General features: G+C 41.2%; 1 protein-coding gene across 1 annotated transcript in view; it reads left to right on the top strand.

The window, feature by feature from the left end:
- Positions 1–13,418, top strand: part of musk (muscle, skeletal, receptor tyrosine kinase) — a 32,587-nt gene extending 19,169 nt beyond the window's left edge. The window contains exons 13-17 of the mRNA XM_084572565.1: positions 2,682–2,856; positions 3,550–3,736; positions 3,831–4,022; positions 6,343–6,491; positions 11,702–13,418. Coding sequence (XP_084428691.1) covers positions 2,682–2,856; positions 3,550–3,736; positions 3,831–4,022; positions 6,343–6,491; positions 11,702–12,402 — 1,404 coding nt within the window. The 3' untranslated portion in view covers positions 12,403–13,418. The remainder of the gene's footprint in view (positions 1–2,681; positions 2,857–3,549; positions 3,737–3,830; positions 4,023–6,342; positions 6,492–11,701) is intronic.
- Positions 13,419–17,038: the final 3,620 nt, after the last annotated feature.

The raw sequence follows: 17,038 nt of genomic DNA, 5'->3' as shown, positions 1-17,038 counted from the left end.
AAGGGTTACAAACTTAGTACTGTAACATGGACTATGATAGGCTAATAGGTTAGTGGCTTAGACCTGAGCTATTTTTATTTATTTATTTTTTTTATCAAATAGTTACTTAGTTGTCATCTTGAAGGCTTTTAAGTGTAAGTATATTTTTCCTTATCAAGAACAGTGATGTTTCTTGTACATGGATCGTGTTGAAGATGCTGACTTGATTTAGCTTGAACTCTTTTAACTTATTCTACCACAGTATTGTACTGAAAAGCCTTAACGGGCCTTATGTTTTCAAAAGCATGTCGGCCTAAGACTAAAAATGTTACCAAAGACATTCTTTAATCAGTTAACTCTAACTTAGTTAGCTAGGTATCCTTTCAGTGGACTGAATGGAAAGTAGAAGCCCACTTTTTCCTACCGCTGTCTGAAATCAAGGACTCATTGTGAACTTTGTTACAAATCTGCAGAGGATCTTGACACATATGAACTTCATATGTGCAAAGCTTGACAAATGTAGCAGCCCTGCGGGAAGCATGGCTTTGCGCTGTGAGTTATTGGGAAGACAGAGGGACATCAGAAAGGGAGAATGTGAGTTGCCGCTTGCAGGAGAAGATTGTAATTTTGTTTGATATGGTGCGCTGGCCGAACATAAGTCAGACTTTAACACAACAGGATTATTCTAATGATTATTCTTAAGTTCCTGGCCGGCACCAAAGCTTTCATTTCCTCCTTGTGAGTATAATAATAGCTTCGCTTGGATAATGTCTGCTGAAAAGGTTTTCCCGGAGGGCAATCTGATTGGACTGTTTTAAATTCAAAATACCTTATATGTTTTTCAGTAGATGAGGTAGAACCAGACGGCTGTGATAAGTGCTCCACAGCAGAGTTACAATGTGCATGATAGAAGACCTTAGTAATATTTTACTTTTTCATTCACAAAATATATTCACAGAGTATAGCATTTCTATTGTCTTTGGCTATGGTGTATTGAGTGTGTTAAACTATGCGTGTCTCCCTCCCATGTAAATTTGAGAGCATATGTGTTTTGAGTTGGATGTCACTCATCAGTATCACTTCAACCACATGTCAATTTGGAAGTTTCACACATTGTGTTTAAGATATATCTAACATGATATTTGTCCAAATATGTGTGACTTCTGCTTCCTTTTGAAATGTGTCTTTGGAGAAGCACGACAGACTTTGACTCAGTATAACAGCAGAAATGTGGAAAACACTGCCAATGAGTTAAACATACTGTAAAAGAACACTGTCACTCTGATGGTATGTTTAATGAGCCAGCCAGACAACTGCCGAATCCAAGAAGTCCATAAAATGTTGCCAATTACTACTTCAAAGGGAGTGTCACATTTAATTACACAATTCTCTTTCCCTCAGATGTGCCATTTGAGTAACTGTTGGGTATTATTCATCCATTTAATCTTGCTGGTGGTTAATGTAGGAAGGCAATGTTACCTTGGAAGCCAATTTATAATGTCATGTTTTATAACACAGCCAGAAAAGGAACATAATTTGCTACAACATTAACAGTTGTATTTTCCTGTCAGTTGACTTCTTTATTAGATGGGTTGATGAACAGTACTGTGAAGTCATTATAGTGCCGCAAAAGCGTCTGCAGGAAGAAGATTGGAACGGGTGGTTGGGTGTAAAGACTTGGGTCCCATTTCCTGCCAGTGGTCAACAGATTATTTTGGAAGGCAATGACAAATGGCCTAACTTGTCATTTTGGTATGGAGACTTGTTGTTTTTAACATTCCCGGCACCAGTGAAAAATCAACCCAGGGAGCAGTTGGCTTGACACGTTCAACTACAGCAGCACATGTGTTAAACTCAGCCTTTTCAGCTCACGTCTCCAAGTCTCTCGGGACAGATTTGACCAGTGCTCCTCTGATGATTAAAGATCATGATACACAAAGGGCCCAGATGTTAAATATTTGAATTGGCAGTCTAGATTGCAGGAACAATCATGTAACCCCTAATATCTCTCGTGTTAGAGCACATTCTGACTGCTCTGTTATTAAAATGTAACATTACTATAGACCCAATACAACAATACAAAGTCTTAGAAGATCATTTCAGTCGTTTAATCTTTTATTTGAGTGTCATTAGTCTCCAACAGAGGAACAGTTTCAGAGACTTCCACTTTGGCTTTGTATTTAACTCCCAGCCACAGCAAACCTCTGATGGGACATAGAATAAAGCACTCCTTTCTAAAATAAACACTCAACCTCCCGTTATCTTTGTAGCTTGTTCTGTACTGCTTCTGTCAGTGGAGGTTCTCAGTCATCCAGGTCATTGTATTATTAAAAAAAAAAAAAAAGCTGAAACAACTGGACCTTTGGAATTTCTTGAAGACATTTCATCACATATGCTAGTAGCTTCTTCAGTTCTAAAAGACGAGTTGGGGTTTAAATGGGTGTTGCCCATCAGAAAATCCCATGACTAGGGTCTGTTAATGAACAGATACTTAGCTGGAATGAATGGTAAACTAACGACCCATTATGGAGGAATCCTCATTTAAACCTACAACTCCTCATTCTTATTTCAGCTTGTTTTTTTGAATATTCTGCTTACTTCATTGTGGGAATATTTTATTGCTTTGTTGAGGTAAAACTTGACAAAACCCTTAGACTTTTTCATCATTGAATTTTTCTCCTTCTAACCGTTGTGTTTTGAAGGTTCCCCACCAGCACCGCCTGTCTGTGGAGGTCATTCCAGAATTGAAGAATTCTGCCAACCACTGTAGAAACCCTGGAGGAATCAGTGAAAAGCCCTGGTGTTACACCACAAACCCTAACATACGCTGGGAGTACTGCGCTGTGCCCCATTGTGGTGAACCAGGTACAGCGTCAGGTACTTTCTTTTGTCCTTCCTTGTTCAGTCTCATTAAAAAAATTAGCTTACCAGACAAGGAGGAGGGTGTTAAAATACAATACACTATTTTACCAGGTAGCTGCTAGCATGGCCACAGTCAAGACATTTAGACAAGCTTTGATTCAGGACGCTGTCACAGGCCAGTTCGGTTGAGCTTGTGTGAACACAGCAATAGATATCCATTCCAGAATAAACCTGGTGGAGAGCTGCCCACTTGCTGTTGCTGCCTGGAGCAATTAGTTTGGAGAACACAGACTGATATGGCTACCATTTCTAAGCTTTTAATTATATACCAAGCAGATTAACTAATGCATATTTCGAAGCTAAACTGTTAGGTCAATACGTCGCTGGACGCCTCCAGACTTCTCCTTCCTAAGTGTCTGGCAGCATCAGTGCTCCCTCTCAGCATATAGATCCTTGATCAGACTGACCATTGTTGTTCATATACAGAACGCTGGTACACAAGCCCACAATCTCTGCTGATGCTAGATTTTAAATGATCAAGAACTTGGTGTTGAGGCCGTGCCAGACCTTTTGATTGCTTTGTCTCGATTGCCCTGGAAACACAAACCGAACCCAGGTTAACTCAAAAGTTGTAACAATATTCTATCAATGACTCCATGAATGAGTCAAAGATTTGGTTTAGCGACTTTTCTGCATTGATTTTCCCAGTGGTGATGAAGCCCGAGTCAACGGTCCCTCGTCAGATTCCCCGTCTCCCTCCGACGACAGCTTCATCTCCAGCTTACTCCATGTCTGTCATCGTGATCCTTCTGACTGTACTTGCAACTGCAGTCTTCCTCTCCATCATCGTCCTCGCCTGCCACCGACGGAGAAAGCAGTGGAGGAACCGCAAGAGGTAAAATGCTGACAAGGAAATTGCGGTACTCTGTTCTTTATCTGTGTCTGTCTCTCTGTCATTTAACTCATCAAACTTTTCTTTCTGTCCAAAGAGTTATGGAGACCCCGACGCTGAGTGCTCTTCCGTCAGAGCTCCTGCTGGATCGACTCCACCCCAACCCCATGTACCAGCGAGTTCCCCTGCTGTTGAACTCAAAGCTGCTGGCTCTAGAGTACCCCCGAAATAATATCCAATATGTGCGAGATATTGGGGAGGGAGCCTTTGGACGGGTTTTTCAAGCCAGGTAAGAGGGGAAGATGAAGAGGAGGAAACAGAGGAGGGAGGGGGAAATTTATACTGTGTCTATCCAAGGAGATATTTAATATTGCTATGTCATGATCCTAATCGCTGCCAGAGGCGAGCATGATGATGTGGATATTTCTCAGACAGGGTAGAAGGGACGAGACGAGAGAGAGAGAGAGAGAGAGAGAGAGCGAGAGAGAGAGAGAGAGAGAGAGAGAGAGAGAGATAGCATGGCTAAACAAGGCCACTGGTCATTCTGAGAACTGCTGCGTCATTCACAAAGTCACAAGGAGGGCTGGTACAGGTGTCACTTTCACCGCACTCTGACCGCACAAATGTCTCAACCTGATCCCTGGGATAAGACTAAATACAAGACCTAAGCCATATGGGGGTTTTTCTTCTAAAATGGCACAAATCTAAACTTTTTGTCCGCGCTGCTTGAGTCATACCAGCAGTGTTGAGTAGTTATGAGTCAGGTACGACTCAAGCAATGATGAAAATAGTCACAAGAAGAGCTTGCGCTTGAGTCATTACTTAATTTGGAATGAGCAAACAGATTCCCTGGAACTACTTTGGAGGTGTCTTTTCTCGGGAAGCATCGGCAATACTGCAGCCAGTCTACCTGCAATGTAGTACCCAGTACATCAGAGAGCGAGCAGAAGAACTGTAAAACAGCAACACACAGCCACTCATTTACTGAGGGTCATCATAAGTACAGTCCATCGCAGTTGAGAATTCTATCCATCCGTCCATGACACCACATTAGAGCTAATGCCAGTATGTAAGGCATGACAGATAAATGATCATATGACAGCTTGGTCAAAGCACCGTGCCATAATAGGTTGCGGTATTTTAACAGTAGCACCTGAAGTGTGTAGCCAGTCAAACCTGACAGATGTCCTTAGCTGGTAATCCCTTAGTGAAAACTGGAATGGTGCACTACATGGACACCCCTGGGAACACAAACTAATATGTCAGGACATTGATTTGATTACCTAAGGTGTCTTTAGACTGTGTGACGACAATGATTGTGTACGTTTGTTCATTGTATGTTATAGTGCAGCAAGTTGAAATCTTGGTTGCAATGGTGCAATCTAGGACCACTGACATTCTTAGATTTTTACCATGCTTTCCCCACAGGTTTCATCTCAGGTGTCTGCCACAGACTCTATATTAAAGGCCGCTAGGTTCTGGCTCCAAAACATTGCGAACCCCATTCAAAAAGTCATCATCTTCTCTCATATGGTACCATGTTATTAAGTAAATTCACTTCTTCCAATCAGTTATTGCGATATTATAATAATAATAGTTAGTTAATAATTCAGTAATTAATTAATTGTATGTTTGGGGCCGTGTCCAGTTTGACATGTGACATGTGAGTGATTGATCTACCTAGCTTGACCTAGCTGCTCCCCTGCTCCTCCCTCTTTTCCAAATATGGTCACTTTTGGAACCCAAAAACCAAACGGCAACAGCTAAATGCCAAGCTCAAGGCCTCAGATCAGTAATCCAAAACCATCTGGTGACCTCACTGTGGCGACGTCCATCGGTGTATGTTCTCAGACGAGCATCTTACAGTGTGAAGGGTGTTAGCTGATACAACTAAACTCCCAGCCACAATTAAAAAAAACAATTACTCAACTCTTAAACTGAACGTCTTATACATTAAAATCCCTTACACTGAAAATTCTGAAGCTGTTATGGTCCTCACAAACACAGCACAGCCACACATAACTCATGTACACACAGACTGTATATGCCATATTTATCTGCGTGCACAGGCTGTTTCCTGTATGCCCAAGCACTACAGGGTGCAGACAGACTATCATAAATGCACAGGTAGCACGCGCATAGGGTTACATACGTAAGTTACTTGAATATGCCTGACCAGTAAATAACTTCCTCCCTGACAGATGGGGTTCATTCTACAGTTTCCCCAAAGTGTGTGTAAGCGTATGTGTGTCTCAGTGAGTGTTTCCTCATGTGAGGGTAAAGTGTAGCTGTTTGGTGTGCATTTGTGCAGGCACACTATATATAAATGTGCAATAAAAGGCAACATGTTCTCCAACACAGGAAATGTTTATATGTTTATACTATACACGTGTTGCATGCACGTTTCCTGTAATATCGCTGCAAGGTAACGGACATTTATAGTAACCTTATCACAGCTAGCCGGGTTTGCTTGTTGGTATAGCTATGGATACCAAACATATGGCTACAGGATAATGCATTAAAGAAAAACAGGTAACAATACACTAAATACACTTTTCATGCACATTTAGATGACCACTAAAGAAACACGATGCTTTTGTGTATTGCAGAGCACCAGGCCTGCTGCCTATGGAGTCGTTTACAATGGTAGCTGTGAAGATGCTCAAGGAGGAAGCCTCAGCTGACATGCAGAACGACTTCCAGAGAGAGGCAGCGCTCATGGCAGAATTTGACCATCCAAACATTGTCCGACTCCTAGGTCAGTGTGTTTTTTTTTTTTTTGTGTGTGTGTGTGTGTGTGTGTGTGCGTGAGAGAGAAAAAGTGCGCAGGCTGAAATCTAATTTCCAAAGAGATTGCGATCACAGCTGGATTTGACATTGGATAACTGCTGGATCAGGGGGCTTGCTCGAGGGAGAAGGAAAGTGCAAAAGCAGAGAAACACAGAAAAGGAGAAAGAAAAGCGTTTGAGGGACTTTGAAAAGGCAGAGTAAACAGATTGTACAAGTACACTGGACATGATTAGTTGGAGTGAAGCGTGGGAAAAGAACAAAAAAAGGATCTCCTGTGTTATGAAATCTAAGGCTCCAACCAGCTCATTGGTGCATATTAAGTACACAACTATCGTTCTTGATTTAGTGAACATATATATACATATATATTCCTTACTTGTGGTTTGAGTATTTTAAAACTATCAAAAATCAAATTATTTTTTTTTTATTTCATTGATAAGGATTTTATGCACTTGTTCAGGCCAGTTACTGTAAAACTGTAGTGACAGTAAGTACTGTCAGAAGTTAGCAAATTAGCAAATTACAGGTAAACAAGCCGACCGTCGTGGGTCAGAGATGACATCATCCAGATCAGAGGACATCATCAGGGGTCTGTAGGTCAATCTACAGACCCCGGATGATGATAACAGATAACTCTAGACTCAACAGGAAATAGCATTAACGTACGATAACAAAATATTGGTGAAATGAACGAGTTTCGTGGCAGATAATGCATGTTTTAGAGGCTGCATTTCGGTGCCCCAGTCACTCCCACTATATGGATATAGGCAGATCTAAATATCTCCCAAACGACTACAAATTACACATAAATTATATGGGTGAGTAAACGATTGTATTTTATGCCAGAAATAAGGTCCAGGTTGTAGAAAACAGTAGTTCCCCTTTAAGGGAACAGAGACAGTTTTCTGCATTTTCGATCAACATGTTCAAGGAATACTATTGGATCATTGCACAATTCAGTAATCAAATCATTATCTGCATAACATGTGCCTCTGCTCTTATATATATTTTTTTCGCTTTCACTTTTCACAAATTTAGCTCATGAGAAAACACAGAAAATCTCGACTGTGTGTGCAATAGCATTTTGATATGTGGCTCGGCCAAACACATAACACTTTTCCACTTTTCAGTGCCTTAAAAGATAAAGACTGGAAACAGTCTACTGCAGAAAAGAGTAGATGGATCATTCTTTCCCGCAGTTTTCGGGTTTCCAGTTAATATTTACACCCATACATTAAACCAAGGTAATTTAGCATGAAAATAAACCTAAAAGTGACAAAACTTGTAACACAGAGAAGAAATCACGTGTAAAGAAAGGACAGTTTCATTCAAAAGCCCTTCCATTAGATTTTTTTCTACACGTATACAGTAATTCTCCTGAATGAAGCCATTTTCCTCTGATGTCTTTTCACTGCAGTCCTATAAAACCACTAGAGATCCAGATAGGGCTCCAGTAAACAAGTGCTGCTTGACAACTAATGTGTCTTTGTTGGCCTGAGTAAAACAAATGTCCTCAATTAAAGTTTATCTTCACTAATACAGCCTATCTAATCTTATACAAATAGCTCACATCCAAATATACTTCCAGGAAGACATTTCGAGATACAACACGCTCTTTTTAGTGCCGTCAGTGAGTAAACAGAGCCATTGGTCATTTGCTGCACTAAAAGAAGTTTACTTTTACAGCTCCAGTGGCTGTGAAATATATATATATATATATATATATATATATATATATATATTTTAATGACCGTTCACTCTCACACTCCAGAGGACTGTAGTATCTGGTGTTTTCTGTTTAGTTCTGAGTGCCATTCATTTTGGATGACTCACTTGAACAGTGACGTCTCCGGTGCACATGAAACCAGAGTTGATTAGATTATTTCCTTAACCTTCTAATTACCCTCTAGACTAATAATAGACCCCAAATCATGCGTAAAAATATATGTATCATACATAACATGAACGTGTCTAAATTAGAGATACCATATGTCTCCACGTCCTTGCCTCGTTGCGTATGTGGATGCAGGATGAGGCCTCCGTTTTCTGTATATTTAGAGACGGAGTGAAACATTTTAATCCAGCTACTGACCTTCAGCCAAGGTTGCTACTGCTGAATTACAGCTTGTTTTTAGGCATCCCCCCGATGCATACACCCTAGTGACCAGTAATCAGAGCTTTTTCTCTGGGGAGCTGTCCCACTCTGTGACCCACGGGACTTGAACTAACTGAGCATGACCTCAGTGCTTCCTCTTCTCTCTGAGAGTTCCCTGAAAGCATGTCGCAACGCTTGCATCTGGCTTGGACATCCCAATTAGACAGCAGTAAAACAAAAACAAACATTTCAACTGAATAAATGACCCAGCTTCTAAATATTCTGTTTGACATTAGATTTGTTTTTTCCTTCGAAATTGAACTCAACCATAAGCTAATTGCAAAACTACTGACCACAAGAAAAGTTTTCTTCCTTCCTTTTTTTTTAAAGGGTAACATAAGTAAGACACTCCCCCAAACTATGCAGAGACTCATAGAAAAGTAATCTCTCTGAATTATCCCTGAACATGGCCACTTAAAGTGTGTGTGTGTGGTTATATAGTTATCTGCAGAGACTCTGCCTTCTGTATTCATTTTCTTATATAAATGTGTTCTGGGATCTTTAGGCGGTCCCAGCCAAGAGTCAGCTATCATGGATGTATAAAGGGCTGCAAGTCTGTTTGGCCGAACTACATAAACACACACAAAGAGCAAAGAAAAAAATGGACAAGTGGAAGTGTGCTTTTTGTCTGTATTCACACAGAACTCACTAACTCCGCTCCCTCTCTTCATTCACTCTCTGGCTTGCTCAACCCCCATTCCCTGCTTGTGTCTTGTGCAATTTGTGCGTCTCAGATTTGTCTAACATTTTTGGCTCTCCTTTCCTGCCATGAACAAGTTTCTTTTCTATACACTGCCTGGCCAAAAAAGAAAAAGGTCACATACTCTAATATTTTGTTGAGCCGTGTATTGATGATGGGAGAGTCTGACCACTGCGCAAAGCCTTCTCCACCACATCCCATAGATTCTCAATGGGATTAAGGTCTGAACTCTGTGGTGGCCAATCCATGTGTGTCTCATTCTCCCTGAACCACTCTTACACAATCTGAGCCTGAGGAATCCTGGCATTGTCATCTTGGAATATGGGGGAATATCAGGGAGGTAAAAATCCATTGATGGAATAACCTGGTCATTCAGTATATTCAGGTAGTCAGCTGACCTCATTCTTTGGACACATAATGTTGTTGAACCTAGACCTGACCAACTGCAGCAACCACAGACTATAGCACTGCCCCCACAGGCTTGTACAGTAGACACTAGGCTTGATTGGTGATCACTTCATCTGCCTCTCTTCTTATCCTAATGCCCCCATCACTCTGGAACAGGCTAAATCTGGACTCATCAGACCACATGACCTTCTTCCATTGCTCCAGAGTCCAATCTTTATGCTCCCCAGCAAATTGAATCTATCCAGTTATCCTCACTGATTAGTGGTTTTCTTAAGGTTACACAGCTGTTCAGTCCCAATCCCTTGAGTTCCCTTCATATTGTACACGTGGAAATGCTCTTACTTTCACTATTAAACATAGCCCTGAGTTCTACTGTTGTTTTTCTTTGATTTGATTTCACCAAAAGTGATCGCCGATCACGATCAGTCAGGATCTTTTTCCAACCTTTTTTATTTTTTATATTTTTTTGGCCAGGCAGTGTATTTTGACAATAATGCTAAATAGTATCACGCCATAGCTGTATGATAGCTTAAGAGTTTCTTACACCTGGAGCTGCCAAACACAGCCAAAGAAAATATTAGAATAGATAATAATAAAAGAATAATATATTATAATCAAGCTTACGATGTCATTCTATCATATCTTCAGCACCATTAAACTCCCACTATTAAACTGCACCTTGGAGATCTCGCTCTCTTGCAGTGTGCATCCATGGGGAGCAGTACCAGGTTCAGTCCACAAGCAAACTGTGTAATGAGTTTCTGTCTTAGAAAATCAGGCTCTTTATTGATTTCCCCAAAATTCAGCTTGACATATTTTATATTTTGGGGGAAGTTGGGATTGCCACAAGAAATTAAAATAAACGCCTTTGGGTTAGAAGAAACCTTGAAAGCATTAAAGTGACTGGGCTTCCCCGAGGTCCAAGAAAAGATATGAAGTGTGATCAATCAAAAAGATGAAATTTAAATAAGACAGATGAGAGGAACCGAAACTAAAGGTTAATTCCTGTGGGGTATTTCTGTTCTGTGAATTGTTAATATTTTTTCCACTGGGCTGTAAACATCTGACACTTGTGTGCGAAACAGGTAAATACAAGTTACGTAAATGGCACATCTACAACTTCTGCAGGGCTGTTGGGGCTCAGCGCAGTTTTGACAATGCGTGCTCTAACTCATAAAATAACCAGAAGACAGACTCTCTTTGACAGAGGTAAAGTAAATGTGGAGTAGATTCAGGATATTCTATGGTCAGTAGATTTCCCAGGTCTGCCAAGTGGAGTTAAAGTTTGCATAACCATACTTTAATTAAATTCACTAATACAAGTCAAAAGACAGACATTTGCAGAAGCAATGAATAAATCGTGCATACAGTTTCTTTCCACATCACAGCACATTTCTTCAAACTTTGGAAATGTATCGAAACCATTTCCACCAAAGGTAAAAATAAGCTCTATTAATTGCACCTGAGATCCATGAGATGTGCAACCTCAACCGACCACTCCCAATTTTAGAAATCCGTATTTGCCTGCATTTCCCCACAGCTGCAAATGAGAGGCTCAGAAAAACAAATGGTCCATTTATAAATACACTATCTTTACATCATAGGGCCGCTAATGTAAGGCTGTTCACTCATGTGTGCATATTTATTTGTGAGAATGTACACATTGCAGATGGTTTCGTCTGTGTTTATGTCTAGACTGACTATTTATTTACCATTTACAGTGAATGAACTCATTATATGATACTGTAGGAGGAAAAAAAAGACAGCGGCTTCAGTGTGTTTTAATAATGTCACTAATACGTTCATGTGGGTGAGTATTCGTGTTCTCACAAGCCTCTCACAAGCCTCCTTAGAGCATATAACCTGCATCACAGTGTCATAAAAATGCAGCTGTCTGTATGCTCTCTGTCCTCAGGTGTATGCGCAGTGGGGAAACCAATGTGTCTGATGTTTGAGTACATGGCCCACGGCGACCTCAACGAGTTCCTGCGTCGGCAATCTCCGACCCAGTCAGTGCGCCCCCTCAGCTGCGCCAGCCTGACGACTCGCAGTTTATCCTCTGACCCGGAGGCGGGAGCTCTCTCCTGCACAGAGCAGCTATCGATTTCCAAGCAGATCGCCGCAGGAATGGCATACCTGTCGGAGCGCAAGTTCGTCCATCGGGACCTCGCAACGAGGAACTGCCTGGTTGGGGAGGAAATGGTGGTGAAGATCGCAGACTTCGGCCTCTCCAGGAACATCTACTCAGCCGATTACTACAAAGCCAATGAGAATGATGCCATCCCCATTCGCTGGATGCCCCCAGAGTCTATTTTCTACAATCGCTACACTACAGAATCAGATGTGTGGGCCTATGGCGTGGTGTTATGGGAGATTTTCTCCCATGGGATGCAGCCATATTACGGCATGGGTCATGAGGAGGTTATTTACTACGTGAGGGATGGTCACATCCTTTCCTGTCCTGAGAACTGTCCTTTGGAGTTGTATAATCTGATGAGGCTTTGCTGGAGCACACACCCATCAGATAGGCCCAGCTTCAGTAGTACACATCGAATACTGGAGCGGATGCATCAAAACAGACTAAGCATGAATGCTGACACTGAGGCTGACTGCTAATTGTGACAAAAATGATATTTCCTGAGCAAAAACAACAACAGCAAGTGTAGTGATTTAGTGCCTTGTAGTGCCCTGTAACACAGAGGTAATTACAGTATGTGACTTCATTTTCCTGGCCATATTTGAGTCATTTGTACCATATAATATATAACTTTTTAAATTCAAGAAGACTGTTTACCAAGAACTGACCATCAGACAGGACTGCTGCATGAATAAATAGACTCCAAATCTGAGCCTTAACTTGGAATTATTGAAGCTTAACAGTTGGTGCTCTTGCATCATGTACATCATCACCTGCATGTTGAATTGCTGATTTTTTTGTTCTTATTAGTTTCCATCATTGAAGCAGATTTGGTAAATGGTCTGACTTGTTGTTTTTTGATTAAGATTTTACTATTCAAGTCATGCCTAGCTAATTCCACAGTGGCACACAATCACTTTAAACATTTGCTGATGAGTGTTTAATAGACATGTTGCTATTCCATTTTAGGGCATTCTCCTTTTTTTTTTGGTGTCCTCTTCTTCATGTTGTTGTCGATCTTTTTTCCGACATTCAGTAAATCCCAGGTTAAAATTAGTCATGCATTACTGAAATCTTCCGACCTGCGTCACCATCATCCATAAGTCTCTCAGTGATACAGACACATTCATTTGGTTAATTATAATTATTCAGAACCTCATTAACTGGATCTATTCCTGTGCCTTAAAACGGACTTGTGAAGAATGGGCCTGATGTGCAAATATATCCTCCTTCTGTGAGACTAAACCTTTTTAAAGATAGAAACTTTCTTCTTTGGCGTCATCTCAACTTTAAATTAACTTATGGCCATACTGCTTCACTGAATGGGTGCAGTGCTTGCATTAATTACAACCAAGACAAAGCCAAATGAAAGAAAATTGATGATTCTGATTCTTTACATAAGACTGACATGTTTTATTTCTTTTCTATGTGGTGTGATGTTATGATGTTGTTGTTTGTTACATTAACAGCGATGTATAATTCTTTCGCCTCACTTTATATTAAGTATGTTATTTCTTTGTATTGCTTGCACAATAAACACAATTATTCAACATGTTTAGTAATTTACAATTGGGAAACAATTCATTTCATTTTGTTCTAAGAGGTACAATGCTACCCATATTCATCGCATTAGTTTTGTTGCCGAGATAGCATTTGCATATTAGCACTTTGCAACGTGCAGCAGAGACTGAGGATGTTACTCGCTTTGTCTGTATTAGGTCATGAATCAAAATGTGGTTTAAAATGACTTTACAGTAGTTTTTCAGGGAAACGCCAAAGGATTCATCTTCTGGGAACCATGAATGTCTGTATGAAATTTCATAGCAATCATTTTACTAGGAATATCTGGACCAAACTAAAAAGAATAAAAGACACAGAACAATCATGGGGAAAGAGCGTATTTGGGACCAGGAATTGATAGCCAGCCAAGGTTCAGTTTTACGATCTGCCTTTTGGAGGTAATGCTCCTCATTGATATACGGAGGAAAATCTTGAACATTTACCTCATGCCTAGTGAATTGCTTTTAAATATTAACTTTAGATTGAGAGATTGCTCTGAAACCAGAGCGGAAATGTCCTGAATACCACTACCACTCCTACTCCTACTATTCCTACTCCTCCTCCTCCAACTACTAATAATAATGATAAACTAAATATAAAAAAGGGGCGGCACAGTGACAAGGTGGTTAGCGCTGATGCCTCACAGAAAGAAGGTCCCAGGTTCGAATCCATGGGCCGACTGGGCCTTTCTGTGTGGAGTTTGCATGTTCTCCCTGTGTCTGCGTGGGTTCTCTCCGGGTACTCTGGCTTCCTCCCACCATCCAAAGACATGCTCATTAGGTTAATTGGTGATTCTAAATTGGCCGGTGTGAGTGTGAGTGTGAATGGTTGTCTGTCTCTCTGTGTTAGCCCTGTGATGGACTGGAGACCTGTCCAGGGTGTACCCCACCTTTTGCCCAATGACAGCTGGGATAGGCTCCAGCAGACCCCGCGACCCTTCACAGGACAAGCACTTACAGAAGATGAATGAATGAATGAATAAATATAAAAAAGAATAAAAAAATGATAGTAAAGAGGCAGCACAGTAGTGTAGTGGTTAGCAAGAAGGTTCTGGGCTCCAACCCGCCGCCTGGCTGGGGCCTTCTATGTGCAGTTTTTATGTTCTCCCTGTGTCAGTGTGGGTTTTATGCTCCAGCTTCCTCCCACTCTCCAAAGACATGCTTGTTGGGTTAGTTGGTGATTCTAAATTAGCTGTGAGGGAGAATGGTTGTTTGTCTTTGTGTGTTAGTCCTGTGTTAGAACGGCGACCTGTTGCCCAGTTACAGCTGGGATAGGCTCCAGCCCCCCTTCGGCAATAGAAAATGAATTAATAATAAAACTTGGTGATCACGAATGTTCTTTCCAAATGTCACATAAATCTTTTGCAAAACCTTAAATCGCTGCCACGCTCGTGTTGCACCTTGAAAATACATGGGAGTCAGCAGTCCTCACCTAGGCTGCTCTGTCCGGTGTGGCTTTATGATGAGAGTGTAGAGGACGTACCCACAGCAGATGACACGTACACCACAACTTCCTCAGTATTATTACAAGACCGCTTTCAACCAAACAGTGGAACTGAGGCTTGAGTAGGAGACGGGCCGAGACAAAAGTACTGGCGTTTACTTACCTCAAACCATTCTCTGTTTTTATGTGCTTCTTTTTCTGTTTATTTAATCACAGCCTCCCCTCACACATGTCCCATAACTAGTATTTTACCATAAGGGCGCTGCAGTGTGATTTTTGACCACAAGAGGGATCAGAGGTGTAAACTGCAACAGAAAATGACTGTGAGTCATTTTTTCACAGTCAGTTTCTGTCCTTTTTATTTATGCTGATTTGATATACTTTTGTCAACATGTCTGTGTTTGCTTCAAAGTGCATGACTGTGTGGGTAAGCAAGTTTTATGGAGGATTTGTACTTGTATGTGTGTGTGTGTGTGTCCTGGGGATGCCCAGTGTAAACTGTTTAGAGTACGCAGCATGAAATTTGGCCTTGGACTGGTCATCCCACTTCTTCTTGATCTAAACTGTGGCTCAGACTCTCACTCCCACTTCCTCGTATGTCTCTCCCCCTTCTCCTCACTTTTCACCTCCTACTTGTTTCCAGGTCCGGACCAACTTTGCTGCTGAGTTGCTTCTTTTTATGGTACCAAGCTTTTATTTATTTATTTTTTTCATTGCCTTCTGTATTTCCTGTGCTTTACAGTGATGCTATACAGTCAGGTGAAATCATACCATGAACATGGGCTTAAAGTGCACATCCAAATTGGAAGATAAGTACAGGAATAACAATTCATTTAATACACAGTGTCCTATTTTCAGGATCTCAAAAGTGACTGAACCCGAAAGCCGTTTACTGAACATATGTGGGATATTCTGTTTTTATTTCTCCATTAGTTAAACAGATCAAACGTTGTTTTTCAGTTACTTCTACATGTGGCATTTGGAAACTGTTCGCGTGAACTAACAACATGTGTTCAATGATGTAAATGAATCCGGCCCTCCTTACGCCTCAAAAACAAAACAGCAAAGACATCAGCGAGACAGCAGGACCATGGTTATTATGTAAATGTAACTTCAGTCCGGGGGCGGCATGGTGGCATGGTGGTTAGCACTGATGCCTCACAGCGAGAAGGTTCCGGGCTTGAATCCATGGATTCTTTCTGTGTGGAGTTTGCATGTTCTCCCTGTGCCTGCGTGGGTTCTCTCCGGGTACTCCAGCTTCCTCCCTCCGTCCAAAGACATGCTCATTAGATTAACTGGTGATTCTAAATTGGCCGTAGGTGTGCATGAATGTGAATGGTTGTTTGTCTCTCTGTGTTAGCCCTGCCCCAGGGTGTACCCCGCCTCTTGCACCATGACAGCTGGGATAGGCTCCAGCCCGCCCTCCCCAGCGACCCTTCACGGGACGAGCAGTTACAGAAGATGAATGAATGAACTTCAGTATGTTTTGATAATCAGCTAAAACGTAGAATATCTAAATGGAAAATTTGAAATTCTTCAGTCTTCATGCACCAAGTTCAAAAATGGGATGATAGTTACCTCTATTATTAACTCAGACTACTCCACCATGTAAGAGGTCATGTAACTGACCATGCAACTGAAAGGACTCCAAATACTTCAAATGCAAACATAAAGACTTCCTCCCTTTTCTTTGTCTCAACGCCTTCTCCGTCACCACTGTTTCCTTACTTATCTGCAGTAGTTGCAATGAGTTCATTCTCCTGCCCTCTCTTGCTCCGTCTAATGTTTTAGTTTACATGCATAGCAACTGCAAAGCCAGCTGCAGATACTGTGAGCTGACACTCATTCACAATGAATTAGTCAGTCACCCCTTCTCCAAACAAAACCTTTATCTGAATGGACGCGCTAACCTTCCTTCCAACTTGCAATAGCAGCTCTTGATGTTTAGCAGCAGCACATTATTACTGTTAAGGATCACTTCCTGTTTTCTTACAATAATCTCATTTGGGTCAGTACATCTGTGATGCACTTACACTTGTTTCAAGAGGAAGCAGGAATTTTCTGAATGTTTGGATAGACTTTTCCATCTTTTACAAATGTAGCTGGCAGCCA

The sequence above is a fragment of the Chelon labrosus genome (assembly GCF_963514085.1).
Source record: "Chelon labrosus genome assembly, chromosome: 22".
Lineage (NCBI taxonomy): Eukaryota > Metazoa > Chordata > Actinopteri > Mugiliformes > Mugilidae > Chelon > Chelon labrosus.
The sequence above is the reverse complement of the archived record's forward strand: the minus strand, read 5'-3'. Positions and strand labels throughout refer to the sequence as shown.